At 42.8% G+C, this 21,064-nt stretch overlaps 2 protein-coding genes across 2 annotated transcripts; one reads left to right on the top strand and one right to left on the bottom strand.

Moving 5' to 3' along the window:
- Window positions 1-1,106: 1,106 nt before the first annotated feature.
- NSL1 (NSL1 component of MIS12 kinetochore complex) lies at window positions 1,107-11,115 on the bottom strand. Its single transcript, XM_027723718.2, has 6 exons — window positions 10,725-11,115; window positions 10,473-10,557; window positions 8,256-8,386; window positions 5,966-6,020; window positions 3,194-3,261; window positions 1,107-2,600 (listed from the first exon to the last, which is right to left on the bottom strand). Exons 1-6 carry the CDS (start codon window positions 10,998-11,000, stop codon window positions 2,322-2,324), a joined length of 894 nt encoding a protein of 297 aa, XP_027579519.2. The 5' UTR covers window positions 11,001-11,115; the 3' UTR covers window positions 1,107-2,321.
- On the top strand, window positions 10,651-19,703 carry TATDN3 (TatD DNase domain containing 3). Its single transcript, XM_027723716.2, has 10 exons — window positions 10,651-11,052; window positions 11,150-11,182; window positions 11,274-11,347; window positions 11,559-11,643; window positions 12,285-12,347; window positions 13,399-13,508; window positions 13,912-13,967; window positions 14,169-14,281; window positions 15,366-15,446; window positions 15,722-19,703. The coding sequence occupies exons 1-10, from the start codon at window positions 10,999-11,001 to the stop codon at window positions 15,863-15,865; spliced, it is 813 nt and encodes a 270-aa protein (XP_027579517.2). The 5' UTR covers window positions 10,651-10,998; the 3' UTR covers window positions 15,866-19,703.
- Window positions 19,704-21,064: the final 1,361 nt, after the last annotated feature.

Here is a 21,064-nt window from a genome sequence, read left to right as displayed (position 1 = left end):
TTGTCTTGCACAACACTGCCAATTCCTATGAAAAGTTAACTGAAGGACATAAGGCTACTGGAATGGGGAAAAAATGAAGTCTTTTGTGTATTTCTGCTAGTGGGAAGAACAGACCCCAGGCACAGCTAGCTGCATGTATCACTGGCTGTAGAAAATTTTAATAACCATTTGAAAACCACCTGAACATTCAGGTGAACATTCAAGTGTTGAGTTTAGCTCATCACAGAATTTGTATTTAAAGGGAAGTTCTCTGACACCTTCTAGTGCTGCTTGGCCAAAAGTAGTCATCAAGAGATTTTTAAATTCATAGTTTTTATGTTGCACTTAGAATCTTGACTGGTTTATCTTTCTTTACACTATTCATTTGGCCAGGGTTTCCAGATGCATTTGTTTTCTTTTTCCACTCAGTATAGTTGAAACAAAGGCCATGGAACAAAGCCCGACTGCCCTAGCTCGGGGCATCCATTCCCACTTACTTCAAATCCTGCACAGACCAACTATCCCACAATCTCTTAACATGAACACACACTGTAGCATGAATCCAGTAATTCTATTATTAAGTCTTCATCCACAGTGCTCTCTCTGTATTTTGTAAGGATTTTGTCCTACCTTGGCCATTTTTGATGGGACTCCTTCAAAGAGATGCACCTATTTTCTGTACTTACCTATTATTCGCAGAGAAGAGCAGAGAATCTTCCTATTAAACAGAGAAAATGTTCAAGTACTATAATGGTAGCCATGCAAAATCCTGCAGGGCTCACTTTGTCTGGGAACACTCAAAGAGTATCGGTGGATCTTGGTGAAGAAAGCCATGGTGGGGATTTTCAACGCCGCACAGAGCACAGGCACTCAAAGCAGCTAAAATAGCAAGTTGCTGCGTGAAAAGCCATCTCAGTCACACGTTTCACAGCTCTGCACCTCCAGTCCCTCTCACATCCTGTCCTCTCTTACATTAGATGCTTTGTAGCCCTGAGATTAATAACAGCCATGAGTTCAAAGGCAGTAAATGGAACTACTTCAGTTACTCAAGCCAAAATTTAACTGTCTTCTGAAGTACTCTCACTGCTCAGTCACCATCTATTCCAGGATTAGAACTGACAACATTATTTGAAACTCTGATCTTCCTCAATTGATTTTATTTACTTCATATAAAAACACACATTTGTATTTACAAGAATGACGGGAAAAATATTTACATATGATTACATACATAAAGTCTAATAACAATGCTAAAATCTGTCACATTCTATTGAGAATTTTCAGTCTCAAACATCGGGTTGGACCTATCTTCTTACCACAGTACATTTCATTAATAAAGCATCTAAAAACCCCCTCCATTTACTGTGTAAGGAATGTTACATATCAGCACGTGAAACTATAAACCAGAAAAGTTTATAAATAGTTAAGGCACAATGCTCAATCTAGTAATACTGTGCAATCCTCTAGGTACTAATGGGTAAAGAAAACAAAAGTGAGCAAGCTCAGCTGAATACAATTTACTGGTACCCTGTACTGATCTTTAGAGTTTAGTCAAACATCAGAAATGCATACACGACCCAAGTCAAGATCCTGTAATGTGTAGACACAGTGCCCAGGAAACCCCCAGAGTGCACAATTGGATTACATGAAATGAAACATCACACCCTAAAATGTTGATGGTTAAATTTCTATTTAGAAGAGCACACTGCAAGTAAATACATACAATTACTAAAAATCCAAGTTTAAACAAATATGACTATAAATAAGCCTAAATAACCTATATTCAGGAAAGGCAGAATAGCAGGGACCAATGTCACATTTGTGCATGGATTTTCTAAAAACTCTAACATCCTATGAAATCTGGTATTTGCAATATGGTCCAGTGTGAATTCATTTATTAAAATGAAAGCCACACGACTCAGTAATTAATGAAGGTGCATTAGGAGAACTAGACATCCTCCAACCTCTTTAGAGGCACGCTGAATGTAAATGAGCATTCAGTGGTTTCCTAAAGACTGCCCACATACAAAAAGCATGCGCATGAACTCTGAGAAGCGCAAGGAGTCGACCTAAGTGCTGCAACATAAGAGCAAAAAAATGAGAGCTAAATGGCGATACATTTGCTGGATATTGAATGCTACTGGTATGCACAGGCTTTCATACACCATCAGCATGACAGTAAAAATACAAATATTGAAGGATACAAAATACAAGGGATTGAAGGCTAATTAAGGAAGCTCCCATACACAGCACTGAGAGGAGACGAGTTTTAAGAGAAACGATGGAGCAAACGGAACAAGAGTACAACTGAGATTCCAAACTGAAAACACAAAACGAGAAATTCACGCACGGAGAGCAATCTTCCTCTGTCGAAGAGGGTAGCGCTTTCTTTCTGGTGAATCTGCAGCTTTTCTTCTTTTTAGCAAAACATAAGGATTTTTACTGGTATTAGCGTCTGTTGGTGTGACTTCTCCTGGTGGTACAAAATTTTGGACATTATTTTCTTCCTTTGCCTGGCCACCAGCAAAGATTTCTTGCCGCAGCTTGCAGAGTTCCAAGGTTGGTTGCCAAGTCAACACATGGGAAAGACCTTCTGCTCTTTCTGTGAGTGCTGGAAGAGACTGCAAAAACAAACCCAAGTATCTCAAGTTACATAGGAAAAGTAACAGTTACAATGAATGAAGTATGTTTATTAGATTCTGACAGGGACAAAAGTTTCCAAGTCTGCAGAGATGATCCTTAGGATGGTGGGTGAAGGTTGGGAATGCAGACTTACCACCCCAGTGGTGACAAGAGTCTGTGCCCAGAGGCAATGCAAAGAGTATGCCAAGGTTAAGTGTTCCCTCATGACATCTCTAAGCAGAGTAAGTATCACAGGAACACCACAGCTGATGCCTAAGCAGGTACTGAAGTAACACGTCACACTCTACATGATGTTGTACAGGTCTTCAAAAGATGTGTTATTTTCCAGATGCTGCAGGTTCCAAAATCTCTGTAAAAAGTATTTCCTATAGCCACAGGGTAATCTTCCTTACTACCACGTGACAGGGAATGCTTTATAGACAACTTCAGCAGTTGTACCTACTTCAGAAGTACACGCACAGGCTTTTTTGTAAAAAACTATCATGAGGGTGAGTTAGAAAGCCTGTTTTGTGACATATTATCAGATCAAGAAAATAAAAACATGTCCTCTTGGAGCACACAGAGATCTCACCTTCATTGCTGCGCTGATCTGTTTGGATACCATTTCTGCCACCTGCTTCAGATCCGCGATGTGAGCATCTACAGAAAAACATAAAGCCCAAATCACCTTCTGAAACGTAGCTCCCTCCCTCCACTACTTGCTATCAGAAACTGGACAGAGAAGCAGTGGAGTCCCTGTATAAAACTTAAATCTGCAGCACATGGCTTTCATTATAGCGCTGAGGATGACAACTGATATGCTTTATCTCACTAGTATTATTCTTTATCACTCAAAATGCACTACTGTCTAGCAGTCCCAACTATGACAAGCCACGGAGTTCTTCCCTAGAAAACCTACAGCTTATGCAAACCATGAGACACAAAGCCATTATTTGACATAAAGGAAGAGAACAGTTGTTAAGAAATAAATAATTATACAGAAAGATTTGTTTTCAAAACTTTCAAGCTCACATTACATTTGATAAAAACCACACAAAAGAAGGCAAATAAACGCAACTGTGGAGAAAATGAGACGAAGGAAATCCTTTTAAGGAGGGGAAATAAATAATCTTATGTCTCCAGCAAGTTGGCTTTTACAATAAAGGCTACTTTTTTTTCTTCTGGCTTAATTTACCAAGGATTACCACCAAAAAGAACCAAGCATAAGCAACACAAACTGCATGAATTCTGCTGTGCTAATGAGGAAGGAAAGAGGAAGGGGAAAGGGAAGGGGAAAGAAGCTTTCAGTAACACTGAAGCAGGCAGCAGGTGCAGAACACTGGGAGGAATATGGCATATATTTGATTGCAGTAGCAATATGATAAGATCATCAACACAATAATTCTTTATTCAAGAGTTAAACCCTCAGCTATCATAAAACTGTTTTGCATGTTCTCCACCATCCACAAAACTTAAAATAAGCAGACCAGTGTGCTTCTGGGAACTAAGCAGCCTCATCTCCACTCCGATTACTTTTCTGTAGGGTTTTAGTGTCTGCAGTAGGACACAGTGTTAGAGGGTGCACACACCCCTAAACCCTGTCAGGGTTAAACACAGCATTCCACTCTGAAGTCAATCTCTCTACTGCTGCTGGAGATAATTTAAGTCAGTCAGTGTATTCCAGCACAGGGTTACAGTGGTTCCCTGCTGAAAGGTGGTGAGCAGCGAGAGACAGTGTTTGTTAAACTGTCAACATGTCCAATGTGCAGATCAGACATGGTTTAGGAACATATAATCCATATATGAACATGAATACTAAAATGTATCATCAGAGTTTAGAAGAATAAACAGTCCAACAGCAGCCTCATAAAACACACCCCAGAGGCATGGACATTCCCTAAAAGAAAGCTATATCCATAATGAAGCAATCTTACATTAGAGTGCTGGGATGAGAAGACTGGTGATGCTATGAAATGGCAAGAAAGGAGTTAAGTAAAAATAGAAGTAATTATTTGGATTATTATATGGAAAGGCTGACACACAGTTAAATGAAATTTGCCTGCAGGAGTTCAGCTTGACATAGATGGCATTATATTCCTCAGTGTTCAAGGCTTTCCAAAACATAGGGAAACGAAAAAAGGAAACGAAAGGTACTGAGTAATCTAAACATTTTTAGTTTCTGGCCACTGTACTTGCTAAACTGGGATACACAAACTTCCCAAAGAGTACCTAATACTAAAATTCAGCACAAACTCTATGCTATCTTTGCTACAACTTTGCTGTTACCAAACCTAAAAAGACAATACCATAGTGCAAACTGCTACTAACTTTCAAGAAGTAGTTAATTCACATCAGAAAAGCATAGATCTTGGAACCCAGATATGAACTGACACTCCTACTAGCTGCTCTGCACAGGCTGGCATTTCTGGAAGCAATGTCTCCATTTACAAAGAGGAAATGATGCTTAGAACGAAGTTAGATTAGCAGGGTGAGAACTGGAAGATTAAGCTCAGCTTCTCAAACTTTTAGCACCACTGCTTGTTACACCAGCTTTACATCCTGGCAGTAATCCGTAGTGAGGGTTCTCTAACCAAGCTTTTCAACTTAGAACTGCACGGGCAAATTCTGTCATTTTTTCATACTTAGGAACAGGCAACACAAAACTTTCCATTTCTTAAGGCCAGCCTCAAGAAAGCACATCCCAATCACCCACTGCCAAATCCACCACCTTGTTCCATAGACTTTGTACAAGGCATCTTTCACAAGCATGCAGCAAACTTATGATGCTGTTTGCAGTTTTGTGCCTTCATCAACCCTTACATGTGACACAGGCAGGATAAAATCTGTGTCCTACTCTGCAAGTTACTCCTACTTTGCAAGCGACGTCAACAGTGCCATCACTGAGTACTGCACAACAGCTTTCAATTCCCTGAAGAAACTGTCTGATTAGGAAGAGAGATTGAAGCATTTCTAGTATTCATGTACAAGGAACACAAGAATGGCCAAAGTATAATGTCAGTGATCCAACTAGTTCCCCATCTGGCCTCCACCAGTGGTGAAGGAAAGAAGTAAGGAAAACTACTGGGGGTAGCTCTGTGACAATTCCTATCCAACACACACATACAGAGTGGCCAGTTTTTGCCTTTAAGTACTGCAGACTGCACTTAGAACAAGAGAAATGGACACAAGAAAACTGAGGCAGCAATACACTAATTTATGAGAAACTTGTAGCTATTTTAGTTAATTATATTAACAGCCAATAATTTAAACAAGTTCAAAGAAAGAAAACTTCTTAAACATTTACAGCTAGCCAGTAAGTAGGCAGTGTTTCCTAGTACAGCTGCTGTCCCCACGAAACCTTTACCTTGAGAAGGCTGAGATCTTATCTCTTCTGGTGTTACCACGGGCTTGTAGAGCTTCTACATATTCAAAAAAAAAGGGAAAAATTCTTAAATACCCTCTTGCTTTAACAGATACCTAATATACACACAGCAGTCAGAACAATGGAGACGGTAGTGGAATTATTTACATCAAGAATATATTAGAGGTTCAGTTACTGAAAACAGTACTCTGGTTAACACAGTTACATTCTCTGTAAACATATCTCCAGACTCTGCTTTAGTTTGCAGAATTCTAATTATTAAAGCAGAACTGAAATCCAAGCATTTCAGAAGAAGCATTGCCACCTGCTGCATGACCGAGGAACAAGAGCTGCTCTGGCTTCTAAGGGGCCATTCACAAAACCAGTGCGCTTTCACAGAGGCACAAACTCCAACAAAGGGTACATTAAGACAAAAAGCTAAGAAAATGACTTAAATGACTTCATTCTAGCCCTGCAATTACTTATGCAAAAGTAAGAACACTGTGCTTCACAAACTGTGAGTCTTGTGACTTGACAGCAGTTAGTTGAGACGTGAAGTAAACTAATAATAAATGAACACAACCAATATTTAGCTATATTAAAGGTGGAATTAGAACTAACTAACAGAGAAGAAGGAAAAAATACCAAAGATGTGGGAACACAAGTTATATCATCAGCAAGTTAGTATTCTCCAGTTCAGGAGCTGTCCCTCAACCTTCTTCAAGCAAAAACAATTCCTCCTCGTAGTTTTCCCAGAGAAATTTTTTCACAGTTCACACATCTTTTCAGCAGAAGAACAAACATCGCTTGCATTAGCCTCAAACACTAGAGAACATATTGACTGAAAACCCACAGGGTGATTTCTTGCTTTGGCAATTACATGGAGATCACCACCATAAATTAGTAGTTCCCTCCAGATAAACCAAATCTTCATAGTTGCTCTTTATGCCTCAGAAAACACGCACCACAGGGTTAGCTAGGGTCAAGAAAGAACACAAAACATCCTCAACCAAAAGCAGAGAAATCACTAGTACCTTCACAGAAGTAGCTCTGAGAGGAAAAAAAAGACACTTCATTTACAGAGACAGACTAAACTTTCTCTATTTCTATACATACTTACAGAGAGATAACTAAACTTTCTATATTTGCAGCCACTTTTAATTGAAATAATCTAGCTGTAGAGTGATGTAAACTTTGAAGAGATCAGCAAGAGTAAAAAGGTAGCATGAGAGGCATTCTAAATAACTAATCCACTGTGGAACTCAGGTAGCATATAGCTTTCCTTTTGCAGAAAAGTTAAATTGCCTTGCTAAATCTTGATGTTCCGTAATAGCATGTTTTATTTGAGCTGACTTTGTTTGTTTAACACACTTGATATAATGACAAAACAGAGATTTTCTAACATATATTGCCTTTTATGATATCTCAGGTTTAAGACAAATATGTACCTATGCCCTTTTCCTTACTGTAAATCATCTCTGCCTGGCTAACTAGAGAGTTAATGTTTGTTTAGTCCTCAGAAATGCAATGCAGGCTCTTAACTTTGGAAAAGCATCCCCATCTTCTTTAGTACAGAATAACTGAAGTTGGAAAGGGCCTCTAAACACCCTACAGAAAGTAGGGCCAACTGGTGCAGGTTGCTCAGAGCCTGAATCTCTCCAAGGATGAAGACTCCACAGTTTCACTGGGCAACTTGTGCCAGTATTTGCCTCTAGTCCCTTTTTTTTTTGCCAAAGGAATCCTAATTAATCAGGAGGTAAGCAAATGGTAGGCCTAATGTAACTGCAGGGAAGAAATGTAGCAACCAAAGACAGGACTGGGTTGTTTAATGTCAGTAATAACTTTACACTGAGTGTCAAAATGTTACAGTGTAGCAAAAAGCACTTAAGAAGTCACAGACATTCTTTTTAACCACCATATACTGTGCATGATACTATTTATCTGTATGTAGTGTAACATTTGGCACTTCAACCAGCCTTTGGGCAAGGACTTCAGAAACATGTGACAATAGGTGCATACTGGCTTGTAAATCATGAGGCACCAGATTGTTTCAATCTGCTTAAGTAACTCGCTGAACTGTGCCACAGACCCAATTCACTCATAGCTTTGTAGAAATCCTCATTTTACTGAAGAACCAATTAATGCAACAAACCCATTTAATTATATGACAAATAACCGAAAGCAACCATGGGAAGAAGCTTAAAGGTCAATATCAGATGATTTATTTCTTCAAGTTACGCATGGTCAGCAGCTACTATATGCAAAGTTTTTCTGAAAATTTTAGGTTACTCACCAACATCTCTTGCTCAGCTTTCATGGTTTGGATAGCATGCACCAGTATCTTTTTAGTCCACTGTTTACGCTTTGTTGCTGTCACTACTATTAGTTCATCAAACTGATCTTCGAGATTTTCCATGTTGGAACCTAAAAATGACAAACACACAAAGTTGTTGCAGGAATTCTCCTACAATTTTTTTTGGAGACTAATTTGTAGGAAAAAAAATTATATCTGAAATAAAAAAATCATGCATTATTATCAACAAAGAGATGCATATATGTCTTGAATCTCCTTGTTAAGACAATACAGAAATTGGAGCATAACTTGATGCTGGCCAGTTATTTTGAAGTAAATGCGCTGCGGGCATGAAGGGGGAGAATCATCTGGGCAAAAATAAAAAATGTTTTATGAACATTCTATGAACTCTGAATCTACGAAGAAAGTCTTAAAAAGAAATAGCTGTCTTTTGAGATCACATGTTTTTCAACTGAAGAAAAGCAGTGCAAGATGCAGAAAGAAAAATGCTTTATCTGTATGATCTACAAGTATTAAACAAACTCCAACTGTACAAGCAGTAATTTGAAGCCTGACTGATTTTATACCACACAGAGCACAAACATACAGTTTAACATGACAAAATACAATGCCACCTTAATGAAACACACTTCCTGGAAATACTCTATATCCTGACAACATCTACAATTTCTAGTCACAACGAATTTGCAAAATATATACATGCCTGCTTTAAACACCTGAGGACCAAGAGAAAACATAGTAGGAGCTACCTTTCATAGCTCTGTTTTCCAATGTCAGGGTCAGACTAAACACCTAAAACATATTTTCAGCTGTGAACTAGTGTTTTTATTACCGCTACTCTACTAAAGGCACTTAACTTCTCCAGGACTGCAAATTAAACTTAACAATTTTAAAAGCTTAAGATACTATTTTAAAACTAGTCTCAAAATTTAGACAAGTAAACGTCTGCACTTTCCTGACATCACACGTCATTGTTACAAACCGCAAAAAATAAGTTACAGAAGAAAGCAGAATGAACTCTCAGGGTCACTCTGTGCAGAATCAGGTCGTTGCAAACCTCCAAAAGGCAAAATCAAGGTTTTAAGAGTTTATGGGTTTGTTCTGGTTGTTCGTTCAAGGATCACCATGAAATCATTTAAGTATAAATAGAAAAGACTTGAGCCACTGGCTAATGTAAACATGGAAGGCACAAAATGTCAGATCTCTTAGTGATTCAAACGACATCGGAGATAGGCACACAAGTAAATTTTTGCCAAATTAAAAAGCACAACATAGTCCTTACATCTGTTTTATGCCAGCTGCAGGCGGATGACAGTACCTCGGTTTAGCATTTTGCATCATGAGACCAGTGCATTTTTGACCTTGTAGTCAAAGGAGTTGGAGTTCTGTCATTCTAGAACAACAACTGCAAAAGCTTCATAGAGTCAGAGAGTGGGCTGGAAGGGACTTTTAATGGTAATCTAGTCCAAGCCCCTTGCAACGAGCAGGGACATCAACTAGATCAGGTTGCTCAGAGCCCAGGTTTGCTCAAAGCTTCCTCACTAAAAACCAGTTCAAGGAGCTCTTTCTCCATAGTTAGTTCACTATATCTGTATTTAGCTTTATGCAACTGTAAAAAGCATCAGGTTGCAGGTAAAGGACATCTCATACCAATACAGGTGAGCAAATGAACCACACTGAAACTTTATTTGGACACCAGACTACCAAGAATCTCCACTAATATTATTTAAAAGACAATCATTACAATCACACTGTGTACATTACATATGTTTATATATTATTATACATCAATAATTTTCAACACTTACTTAATTTGTATATTAAATAGCAGCAACAGACAATCTCTTAGGGTCCCTTCATAGGAAGGTATCTTGGACAATGCCTTCAACACTCAGGGCTGGGAGGGCCCTCAGCAGGTGACTTAAACCTCCTGCTCACAGTAGGGCCAACACCCAGTTCAAAACAGGTTGCTCAGAACACTTTTGTCCAGCTAATTTTTGGAAGCCTTCTGTGCTGGGGACTACACAACCTCCCTGGGCAGCCTTTTCCAACGCCCAATTAACCCAGTAGCGAATTTTTACTTCCGTACATTAAGGCAGAACCTCCCCCTTCAACCCCACCCTTTGCCTCTGGGCAAAGCCAAACCGAACCAAAACAAACCCGCCCAGCAGGAAATCAATGGAAACCAGCGCGTACCGCTCGGCGGGCTGGGGTCATCCGTGGCCTCCTCCCAGGGCTGCCCGTTAATGGTCACGTTCTCCCGCAGCGCCGTCTCGAAGTTCTGCAAGACACGGGAGAGGCTGGAATCCATCCCTCAATCCCTCCATCCTTCCCTCGGGAAGGCGGGAAGGGCCACCTCGGGGCGAACAGCCTCCCCCGCCCCGCCGGCCGAGGGCCGGCCCCAGGGCCGCTCTGTGCCGGCACCGGCCGAGCCCGCTCCTCGCTCACCCAGAGCGCGTCTCCCTCGGCGGCGGCCCCGCCGGGCTGTCCCTCCAGCACGGTCCGCACGAAGGGCGCGCACAGCTCCATCACGTCCCGCAGCCTGCGCTGGGAGCAGCACCGCACCCGCCGGTCCCGTCGCGCCGCCACCGCCCCCTCTACATCCATACCCGGCCCCGGCCCGGGCTCAGGCGGCGCCGCCATTTCCCGCCGGGGACGCGGGGAAAATGCCGGCCCGGAAGCGGAACCCGCGGCCGCCCCGGCGCTCCCCCCGGGGCGCGGCATGGCGGGGCCGGTGGACTGTCACTGCCACCTCGCCGCGCCCTGCTTCTACACGGTGAGGCGCGGCGGCCGGGCGGGGCTGGGGGTGGCGGTGGGTGGGTGGGTTGGTGGGTGTGCGGGCCGGGCGCTGAGACGCTGCGTGTCTCCTGCAGGACGTGGCGACCGTGGTGCGGGCGGCGGAGCAGGTGAGGCGGCCGGCGGGGACCCCCTGCCCGCTCCCCCGTGGCCCCGCCGCCCGGGGTGTCTCAGCAGGCCGGGGGTCTCTGTGTGCCGTAGGCGGCCGTGTCGGCGCTGGTGGTGGTGTCGGAGCAGGCAGGCGAGTTCCGGAGCGTCGTGGAGCTGTCGGAGAGGTGCGAGGCCGGCTGGGGGGTCCCGGCGCCCACCCGTGTCCCGGGCGCGGTGTCCGCGCCTCGGCGAGAGGTGACGGGGGACGCGCTGCTCTCCTCCTCCTCCATCAGGCCAGCCCTTTTTGGCTTTAAGCTTGGGTTCTCTGGGGTTTCTTGGGCTTAAACTTGGGTTCTCTGGCGTCTCTCACACTGCCTATCCCTGTTCCGTGTCTAGGTTCCCAGGATTTGTTTTGCCATGCCTGGGCGTTCATCCCGTTCAAGAAGTTTCTCCAGAGGAGCAGCGCAGTGTTACTTTGAAGGTAAAACACAGGCTATAAAATACAGCTGGGACTTTTCAGGACAGACGACAGGATGCTCCAGTCTGCCTGATTTACCTTCAGTTCTGCCCAGTGATTTTTCTGCTCCCTGTGATGCAGGAGACCCAGTGGACCAAACCCCAGGTTTGTCCATATTAGTCCTAAAGCAGAATTGTTCACTGGAGTCATCTGGCCCTATTACTGCAGTGAAACAGTTTAAAAAATCCCGAGTGAGTGCTTTGCTTACAGCAAACAGCATTTGCAGATGTCCCTTTGTTAACATGGGAGCTGGAAGGCTACTGTTTGTTACCTTAACCTGAAAAACTCAGGGAGCTGTTTGGCTGTTTGCAGCCATTTAATCTTATCGGATTGTTTATGGGCCTCGTTTTAATTACCTCTTCTGCTACTGCGAAAAGATAGCTAGAAATTAGGAGTATTTCAAATAAATATTATATACATATATGACGAGAGGGTTATTAAGTAAAGAAGTCAAATCCTGGAGTTTTCTAAAATCTGACTGCAGAACTTGCAATAATAGCAAGTTCTAAAGTACAGAATTTAAGAACAATGAAGAACAGTTTAATCATCATGCTGAGTTCATAACCCTTCCCCCTTGTAAAGGCATCTTTAACTTGTTCCCGCAGGATCTGGATGCTGCACTGCCACTTATAGAACTCTACAAAGACAAATTGGTGGGGATCGGAGAAGTGAGTAGAATTCCACAACTTGTTTAAACCTCTTCAGCAGCAGCTGTCACCAGAATTACAAAAACTTATCGAATGCTTGGTTTTGTGTATGCTCGTATAAGTATTGCTTTCAGTCTGAACAAGCACTAAGTCTGATTTGTAATTCTCTTAATGTGCTTTCCTCCATAGATTTGCCTGATTCCCTCCTTTCCTTCCTTGTTATTATTAGAAAATAGATGGAATTTATGTTGGTGGAGTAGTAGGAAGATTGCGTAATTATGTTGTATCGTCTTACACCTGAAGGCAGAGCCTTCCTGCCTTCTTCCCTGACAAAGTTAGGCTAAGCTGTGATTTCAGTACACCTCACTGACTTGTACAGTTCTTTTTTTTGATTCCTCATCTATTTGTATCCACGTATTGTCCCCTGTCTAACATTTGTTTATAAAGGAATTGAAGCTTAAAAGCTTTAGGGTAGACTGCATTTGTTTGAGTGTTGGTACTGGAGGGACTTATATCTGGTTCTGCAGTGGCTGCAGAAAAAGCAGTTATTGGCAGAGCTTTGTAGCTGAATTTGCCATGTTGTACTATATATAAAAGACTTTGGTTGGTGTAATTGAATGGGGCTGCTCTGACAGACTTTAAATTTTGCCTGAACGTGTTTAGATCAAAAAAATATAGAAGTAATGGGTTATTTTTGCTAGAGTTTGGACTAAAGCTATGGATTCAAGTCAGAAACTTTACTTATACTGGAGATCCAGATTTGAGACTTATTCTGAAATAATATTCAATAGAATATAAAACCCAAGAAAACCAGTTGCGGATTAAAGTGTTAAATACCCTTGTTAGTAACTATCTGCCCACCAATGCTTTTGCAGTTGGAAGAGCTTATGGTTGAGAATGGATTTTTTTCTGAGTTAAGCTACAGTTGAGCTTGTTTTAATTTCAGTCTCTAGTATACATACTTTGAAATGCTTTGCAATTTTGAAGCATTTTTTGCTTTTATATATGAAATAATGGTTTTGTTAAGTGTTAGGTCTGTAAAATTTTTTTCCCTTCTCCTCTTGTACTGTAGGTTGGACTAGATTTCACTCCCAGATTTGCCAGCACCGATGAACAGAAGGAAGGACAAAGACAGGTTTTGATCAAGCAGATCGAGTTGGCAAGAAGACTGGATTTGCCTTTGTAGGTTTTATTTATAATAGTAGGAGAATTTGCCAGATCTCAGTAACATGTGGAAATATTTCCCAAGATTTATAGTTAGTAAGTGCCCACAGAACTTTTCTTAGATGGATTAAACTGGCATTAGTGTCCAGTCAATCTCCAGTTTAAGATTTAATTATAGAATTTTCTCTGTGTTTACACTTCAATACTGTCACCTTCTGTTTCCTGTCCTTGGCTATGTTGTCCCTATATCTTCACTAGCTACAATGATTCATACATATATCTCCTTTTTTTTTTCCTGATAAAAGGTGTAATACAGATTAATTACTTCCGTGCCAAGGTGCTGTTAGTTTGTTCATGTTTGCAAAAAAAAAAAAAGTATTTGGCTGAATTTCCTAATGCCAGGCCTCTCCTTGCTGTGCAGAAATGTTCACTCCCGCTCAGCTGGAAGACCAACCATTAATCTCTTGAAGGAACAAGGTATGCTTTTAATGCATTTTCTCTGTCACGGCTTTTGTCAACAGAATTTCTTCAGCTGTGCCATGTCCTCACTTCAGTTTGTGTGCAATAGTGCAGATATTCTGTATTCATTCTTTGTGGGACCAAGGTCCCATTGGAAGCTGACACAGCAGCCCTGCTCTGTAACCCTGCCGATCATTTGTTTTGCTTCGTTTCTCCAAGGTGCTACAAAGGTGTTGCTCCATGCGTTTGATGGGAAGCCATCTGTAGCGATGGAAGGGGTGAAAGCTGGATACTTCTTCTCCATTCCTCCTTCCATTATAAGGAGTGAACAGGTAACATTTTGTCCTGATTGCAGCTGGGGTCTGCTCCTTCTCAGTGCCTGGGAATTGGAGGTAGTAGCTGACAGCTTATCATGATGGCTGATGAGACCAGCGGTGCCTGCATACAGTTACTGTAACCTGACACTTCTCAGGAGAAGTTTCAGTTGCTATAGCATTGCACATTTTTACTTTGGCTGAATGTCTGTCTGGGACTTTTGCCTTAGCTAGGCTTCTGAGGGGAAATTTTGGCTAAAAGAACTCAGCTGTTCCTGAGAAACAAGGGGGTTTTTTCTTCTCATTTAATGTGGTTTCTGGTGAACTCTTCTTTGGCAGCTTCTGTCACTGTACTGTTTTAGAGTAGGGACATGACACATGGAAAACAACTAGTTTCTGTCTCAGAGCTGTGGCACTTTCTGTTCTAAATGAAATCCATTCACAATTGGCTAAGTTGCAGACTTATGAAGAATTCTGATTATCACAAGTAAAGAAGCAGCTAAATTGCTTAAAGATGGCATTGTTCAGATTCAGTGCTTTATATGGTGAGAGTGCTCTTTTAATTTCTATTCTGGGCTGCTACAAACTTTGCTAACCTCTTATTTTGAGGTGGCAGTCTGTTTCCATCCTGCACAATCATCACTTTCTGTCATAAGCTCAGGAAAAGGCTTCATTCAAGTGGAGGAGGTTTGAGAGATGGATATAGATGGGGTGAGGTTGGAAACTTGGAGGAAGGAAAGCAAAGGTACACACATATATACACAGAGAATAGCAAAATTGCATTGGTAGCTCTAAATGCAGTGTGTTTACTGCAGTATAACTGCATTATTATATAACTGCATGATTTAATAAGTAACAATGGATTCAGTGTTGAGATAACAGTACTTCAGATATTTAGGAAACAGGAGAATCCTAATTTGAAGGGACTTCTTGAGCAGCTCCTGGTATTCTTGTTTCCATTCAGAAATTGTTGCTAAAGTGCAGGCAGTGGCACCAAAGTCTTTTGATGTTGCTGTTAAATGCAGGAGATGTCCTCCTTTCATAATTTTTCCCACAGGTTTAAGTACATAAAGCAATTAATAGCTGTCTTATTTTCTTCAAGAAGCAGAAGCTTGTGAAACAGCTACCTCTGGAAAATATGTGCTTGGAAACTGACTCTCCTGCTCTGGGGCCTGAAAAACAGGTAAATGATGAGGGGGGAAGGACTTCTGTGTATGTATATCCAAACCCACACCTCATGGAGGTCAGTTACTGGTACAGGAGAGTGAAGTAGTGTAAGCATGGATACAAGAGGTGAAAGAGGTTACCAAGGGAATGTAATCAAGAAGAACAGATTCGTGTAATTTTTCTGGAACTCATGCCGCAATGTGACTGAAGTTGTGTCAGGAAGTACTGACTCTGAAACACCTGTGGTCTGTAGGGATCTGTAACTTGGTTGGTTTGTTTCTTTGTTTTCAGGTGAGAAATGAACCCAAAAATATTTACATTGCTGCAGAATATGTTGCCAAAATTAAAGGAATTCCAGTTGAAGAAGTTATAAAAGTGACTACGCAGAATGCACTAAAAGTATTCCCCAAACTTCAGAACTTTCTTCGGATATAGATTCAGAAACTGAAACATATGATATTGCAGAAAGTATTATTTATATTGTAATTAATAAAACCAACATGCATCTTGTGTTAAAGTGGAGTTTTGCTCTTGGAAAGTTCAAGAAGTGAGCAGTGTTATATAGCTGTATAGGGTGAAAATAGGGAATTTCTCAAAGACCTTTGGTATGCACCATACTAATATCTTGAATGTGATAAAGACGTGGTGTTCATTTGCATCTCTCATGTCTCTGAACAAGTACTTCATCTGCCGTGGGTTGATTCTGCTACTTTGGCCAGTGTCCTAAAAGCTGAATCTTGTACTCCCTCACAGCACCTGTGTGCATGTGGGCCTGCGAAATATTGATCAGAATTTTGCTGACTATAAACCAGCAATTGAACAAGGTGAGTTTTGCATGACACCTAATTATTCTAAGAGCCACTAAGCAAGTGGAGATGTTGTCTCTATGGGGAGTTTTACCTGCTCAGCCAAGAAAATACACAAGTACTGACTTAGTCCATAACCACCTCAGGTATAAAATCATGTATCATAGCAGCTGATGGTGAAAGAGTTTGGCTTTAAGATCTGGGCATGTTTCTTTAATGTCTCATGTGCCTATGTGATTTTTTTTTTAATTGTAATCCTTTCTTTCTTCCCAGTTTAAGCTTCTTACTGGTTGCCCCTTTGCAAAATGGTTTTATAATGCCCTGTTCTGAAATCATGTTGATGTCTGCCTTCTGGGGTGGAGGACTGCAAGGCAAGAATTTGGGGTTTTTTCCTGTTTTGAGGAGCATGTGGTTAGAGAAGAGATCAGCTCCCAAATACGGGGAAAAATAAGGAGAAAAAGCTTGTGATGTAAGTGATGCATATTGAAGTTTTGTTTTCCTCTACGTTGTTTTCCTCAGTTTCTTAAAACTGCATGGTCAGGAGGGTTTTTTGCTGTCTTTATCAGAACAGCTGTGCTGTTCTGCTTTTTGACCTGAGTTAGCATACTGAGTTTAAATGTACGTTCCTAAACAGTTCTTGGCCTGCAGCAAACGACCAAACTTGCATGATTTGTCTATATTACAACATGTATTCAGAGCAGCAAACACCTGAATCTTTGCTGAGAGTTTGATCTGGAGGAGCTGGAGCCATTTGTTATCCTGGATCTACAGGCACCATTTCCACTAAATTGGGCGAAGGACTAAGTTTGCCTCCAGATGGTGCTAGGGAACAGGTGTGTGATAGTCTTAAGAATATTAATGCAATTGACTTAATGATTAATAATCATGTCATTGGAGATACTAAACATGTGAGGCAACCTTACCCGTGCTTCCTGCTGCCTGTGTGATGGGAAGGCTCCCACTATTGCTTGGGAATGCAGTTATGTATGGAGATGCTCCAGGTAAGAAGTCAGGCAGCATCCAAATGTTTGTGGAGTTTTGACCTAGTTATTTTTCTCTATGGAGTTCTCAGCATTGCATGAAAACACTAGTTTTGCAAAAAGGGGAATATTAAGTATTCAGACTGCTCAAAATCCCTGTCTCTGCAGGGAGCATTGCTCTGGTTTGGGTTTAGCCTTGCAGACGGGTGATACCTGGCTGAGCATTTGAATCCTTTTGCTGCTGCAGTGCTGCAAAAACCTGCAGACATGCCCACATCCTGCAGCTCCCATCTGGGATGGCACTGCCAAGGGTGGCCAGTCCCATATGGGCTGTGGGGGCTCTGTGGGACAGCCTGTGCCCCTGGTCCCTGCATCAGCAGAGTCTGGCAGTGCTCATGGTTGTCTGGGAGCATGGTTGGGGCTTGGGAAGGAGACACGGAGTTGCTTCCCCCTGGGCCAGAGAAAGCTGGCATTGCAGCAGCCTTGGGCAGGGCGAGCCTGGCAGAGAGCCCACAGCAGAACAGACCGACTTTGTCCTCTCCTTAGACCTGCGGCGCCTCAGCTAAGTCATGGAGTAGATGGCCTGGTGCTCCAGAAAAGGAAAATGCAGTGTCATTCCCACTCTGCCTTGGCATCCCTGACACCAAACAAGGGTCAGAAGCACCACCCTTTCCCTGGTGCCATTTTGCTGTATGAGCTGTGCCCAAGTCCCCTGCAGTCAATGCTGGGGGAGCGGGCAGCAGGCACTGAAAATAAAGTTGTTACTTTGCACAGGAAGCCCAACTTTTTAAGGTGCTCACTCAGGACTGATGGCACTAATGTGCGTGAGAGAGGAAGTGGGGTTTCTAAGCTGGAAAACATCACTGATCCCTCAGCAGTCATCCTGTGACATACCTTGAAAGGAGAATTTAGCGAAGAGCTTGCATTTCTGCCTGCAGTCCTGAGCTGATACCTAGTCCCGAGGGGCTTGGGAAGTCAGGATGGCTTTTGGGGAGGAGCTGTGTGGCTGTACACCATGAAGCCCTCCATCCCCACAAAGGTTGGCCTTAATATCAGTGTGTGCTGAACCCTGTTGCAGCTTCTCAGATTGTATCAACAAACCATGTCCCCTCCTACATAGCATAAGACACTGAGGTGGTCAAGGACATACTGGAGGAAGGACCCAGTGCAAATTTAGCTGGATGGCATGTTTAGCTCTCAGGAAACCTGAGGAGAAAGGAGAGAAAAAGTACGGAATTAGTGGGGACCCAAATTTTGTTTTCAGTTATGCCATTAATTTTGGGGGACATAAATGGCCCTGGTGACCTCTCACTGAGAGAGCTGGAATGGCACAGATGTTCTGCAGCTGTATGGAAAGTGGTAGGTCCCAAGCTCCATCTGATACCTATAGCCATCTGGTACAAACAGCAGATCTGGTTGCACTTTGTGTGACTCCTCATGTCTCTCTACCTTGCAGGATGCACGTGGTGCGATAGAAAAATCAAGAAAGGTTTGTGATTTCTTTGACATAAATAATGCCTTCAGAGTGCCTTGTGTGTTAGTCAGTACTTGTTATTGATGCAGCTCTGGCTGTTACAGCTTCTGCCAGAAAAAAAAAAGCCCCACATCTCTTTCCAGACTTAAAATAATGCTCACAGTGCCCCAGGACTCCCACACGTGCAAGGGCTTACAGTGAGTGTGTAGCTCAACACCAAGGCAAAGAAATGAGGGGGAGACAGGGTGACAGTAATAACGTGAAGGTACTTTCCATAGGCTGAGATGCACAGCCTGGAGATATAGAGAGCTTCTAAAGTGGATTTTATCTGCTGATAGAGACAAAATATTGGATCAGTGTATATTGTCAGTGGCAGAGGTACTTTGCTCAGTGAGCACCATGGGTCAGCAGCAAGGGTTGGAAGGACACTGAAATTGTGACTCCTTGGCAGGCTGGTGGCATTGCCCTTTTGCCACCCATGCCAAGCTGCTTGCAGGGCTCCTGGGGAACAACACTAAAGTGATTTTTCCTGAAGGCCAAGTGACTTCTAAGAATGGAGTGGGCATAGAAATAAAAGGTTGCATGTGTCACTTGAACTCAGATTCTGAATTTCCTCTGAGTTCAGGCCTGACAGCTAAGAGTTTGTCTAGGGACTCTATCCGTGCTCACTTAAATAGTCTTTGGAAGGCTGCAGCTGGATCATCCTCCCAGGGTCTTTCTTCTGAAACTTGTTTTCAGTCATGGAGTTACAGGACCTGAATCTGCTGAATTTTGGGACAAAGTGTACTGAGTTTTTCCAGGCTTCAACATGGGAATAAGTGAGGAGATGGTTATGAGGCCTAGTGGATGAAATGCTGTTTAATGTTGCTGTTTATTATTATAAGAGTTTAAACAAATTGACTAAAGACTTTTACTGGAGGTGCTTCCAACAGACTCCTATGCAATGCATAGATAGGCTCTGTAGAAGCAAAAGCAAATAAATAATTGCCTGGAAATGCAACTTTTATCACTTATGAAGTTATGCTTGTGTTTGTTTTTTTCATTAATGCAGGCTGGGAGTCGATCCTCTGTTCCCATTATGGAGCAGGAAAATGAATTTGAGAAACTCAGTGGTTTAGCATAAAGCTTAATTGTTTTTCTCTTTGCTTTCTATATGCAGTACAAAGATAAAGCTGAGATCAAAGGAAGTATACAAATTGCCATAACACCTAGTTGTATCAACATTTTCCTTTTCAGCAGGTGGTTATCCATCTGTTCATTTCCCCTGCTGGGCCTGGCATTTCTGTCAGTGTGAATGGCTCAGGACATGGACATCACCCTCACTGCACTGTGTGGCGGCCCCACCATGCAGTGAGTGCAAAGTGCCTCTTCCAGGGGCTGGTGAATTTTTATGCCGCTTTGAGCTACTGTGAATGACAAAACAGTGACAAACCACAGTGAGGATCGTGGCCCTAACGAACCTGTGCCTGGAGCAGGAGCTGATACCCATCTCCCCAAATGCTTGGTGCTGTTCTCAGAGAGATGCTGCCCATGGGCTGCTTAATGCAAACATAGGAGACCAATGCCACTACCCCACCCGCCTCTGCTGGTGAAAGTGGTGGTGTGGTTCATCTGCAAAAGCAGAAAAGATGAGGCACTGGGACAAGGAATCTGCAGGAGCAAGGGCCTCTCTTTGCCCTAGAAAACAGCATAATGAGCACTGCTGATATTCATCTTGGCTGCCTCAGAGAGCCTCTGGCACATGGAGCACTTGTATGGAGTGGGTGCACAGGTGGCATCAAGGAACTTAAGGCAAAGCTGAAAATAGGTGTAGAGCAGTGGCACATCAGCAGAACAGGAGGTTCTAGGATGTTGTCTGAGGAGCAAACAAGTTCTGCACTGATGCCTGGGGACATATCTGGTGTCCTACCAAAGTGACAGAGTCAAAATATATGGATTTTGTCTGCAATGTCTGGGTGAGGCGATATGTCTAGTTACATTGCCTTCAAGGACAGGTGAGGCAGCTGCGTGATGTCCATGGCTGGTGGCTGCATACAGATGAGCCCAGCCTGCCACGGCAGAGCACCAGTGTTGTGTTGTGGCTGAGCAAACCTTCAGCTTCTTGGCACAGGAGTGAGTACAGCTGCCTGAAAGACCATGGAGCAGCACTGACATGCGGGGAAGCAGGGCCACATCCCCCTGTTTTGGAAGTGCAGGGTGTGAGACGTGGAAAAGTGATGGTATTGGCAGTGTGATTGAACCCCTGATGCCCCAGAGGTACCACCTGGCAGGCAGGCTGGGTCAGCACACAGACTGTGCCTTGGGCTTGATGCTAAAGCCTGACTGCAGAGCGGGGAGAGCTGTTTGAGGTCCCTATTGACAGAGCCCATAGTGC

Source organism: Pipra filicauda, unplaced genomic scaffold (assembly GCF_003945595.2).
Source record: "Pipra filicauda isolate LSUMZ 115617 unplaced genomic scaffold, ASM394559v2 scaffold221_size1283894_pilon, whole genome shotgun sequence".
NCBI lineage: Eukaryota > Metazoa > Chordata > Aves > Passeriformes > Pipridae > Pipra > Pipra filicauda.
Note: the sequence above shows the minus strand (reverse complement) of the source record. Positions and strands in the feature narration are given on the sequence as shown.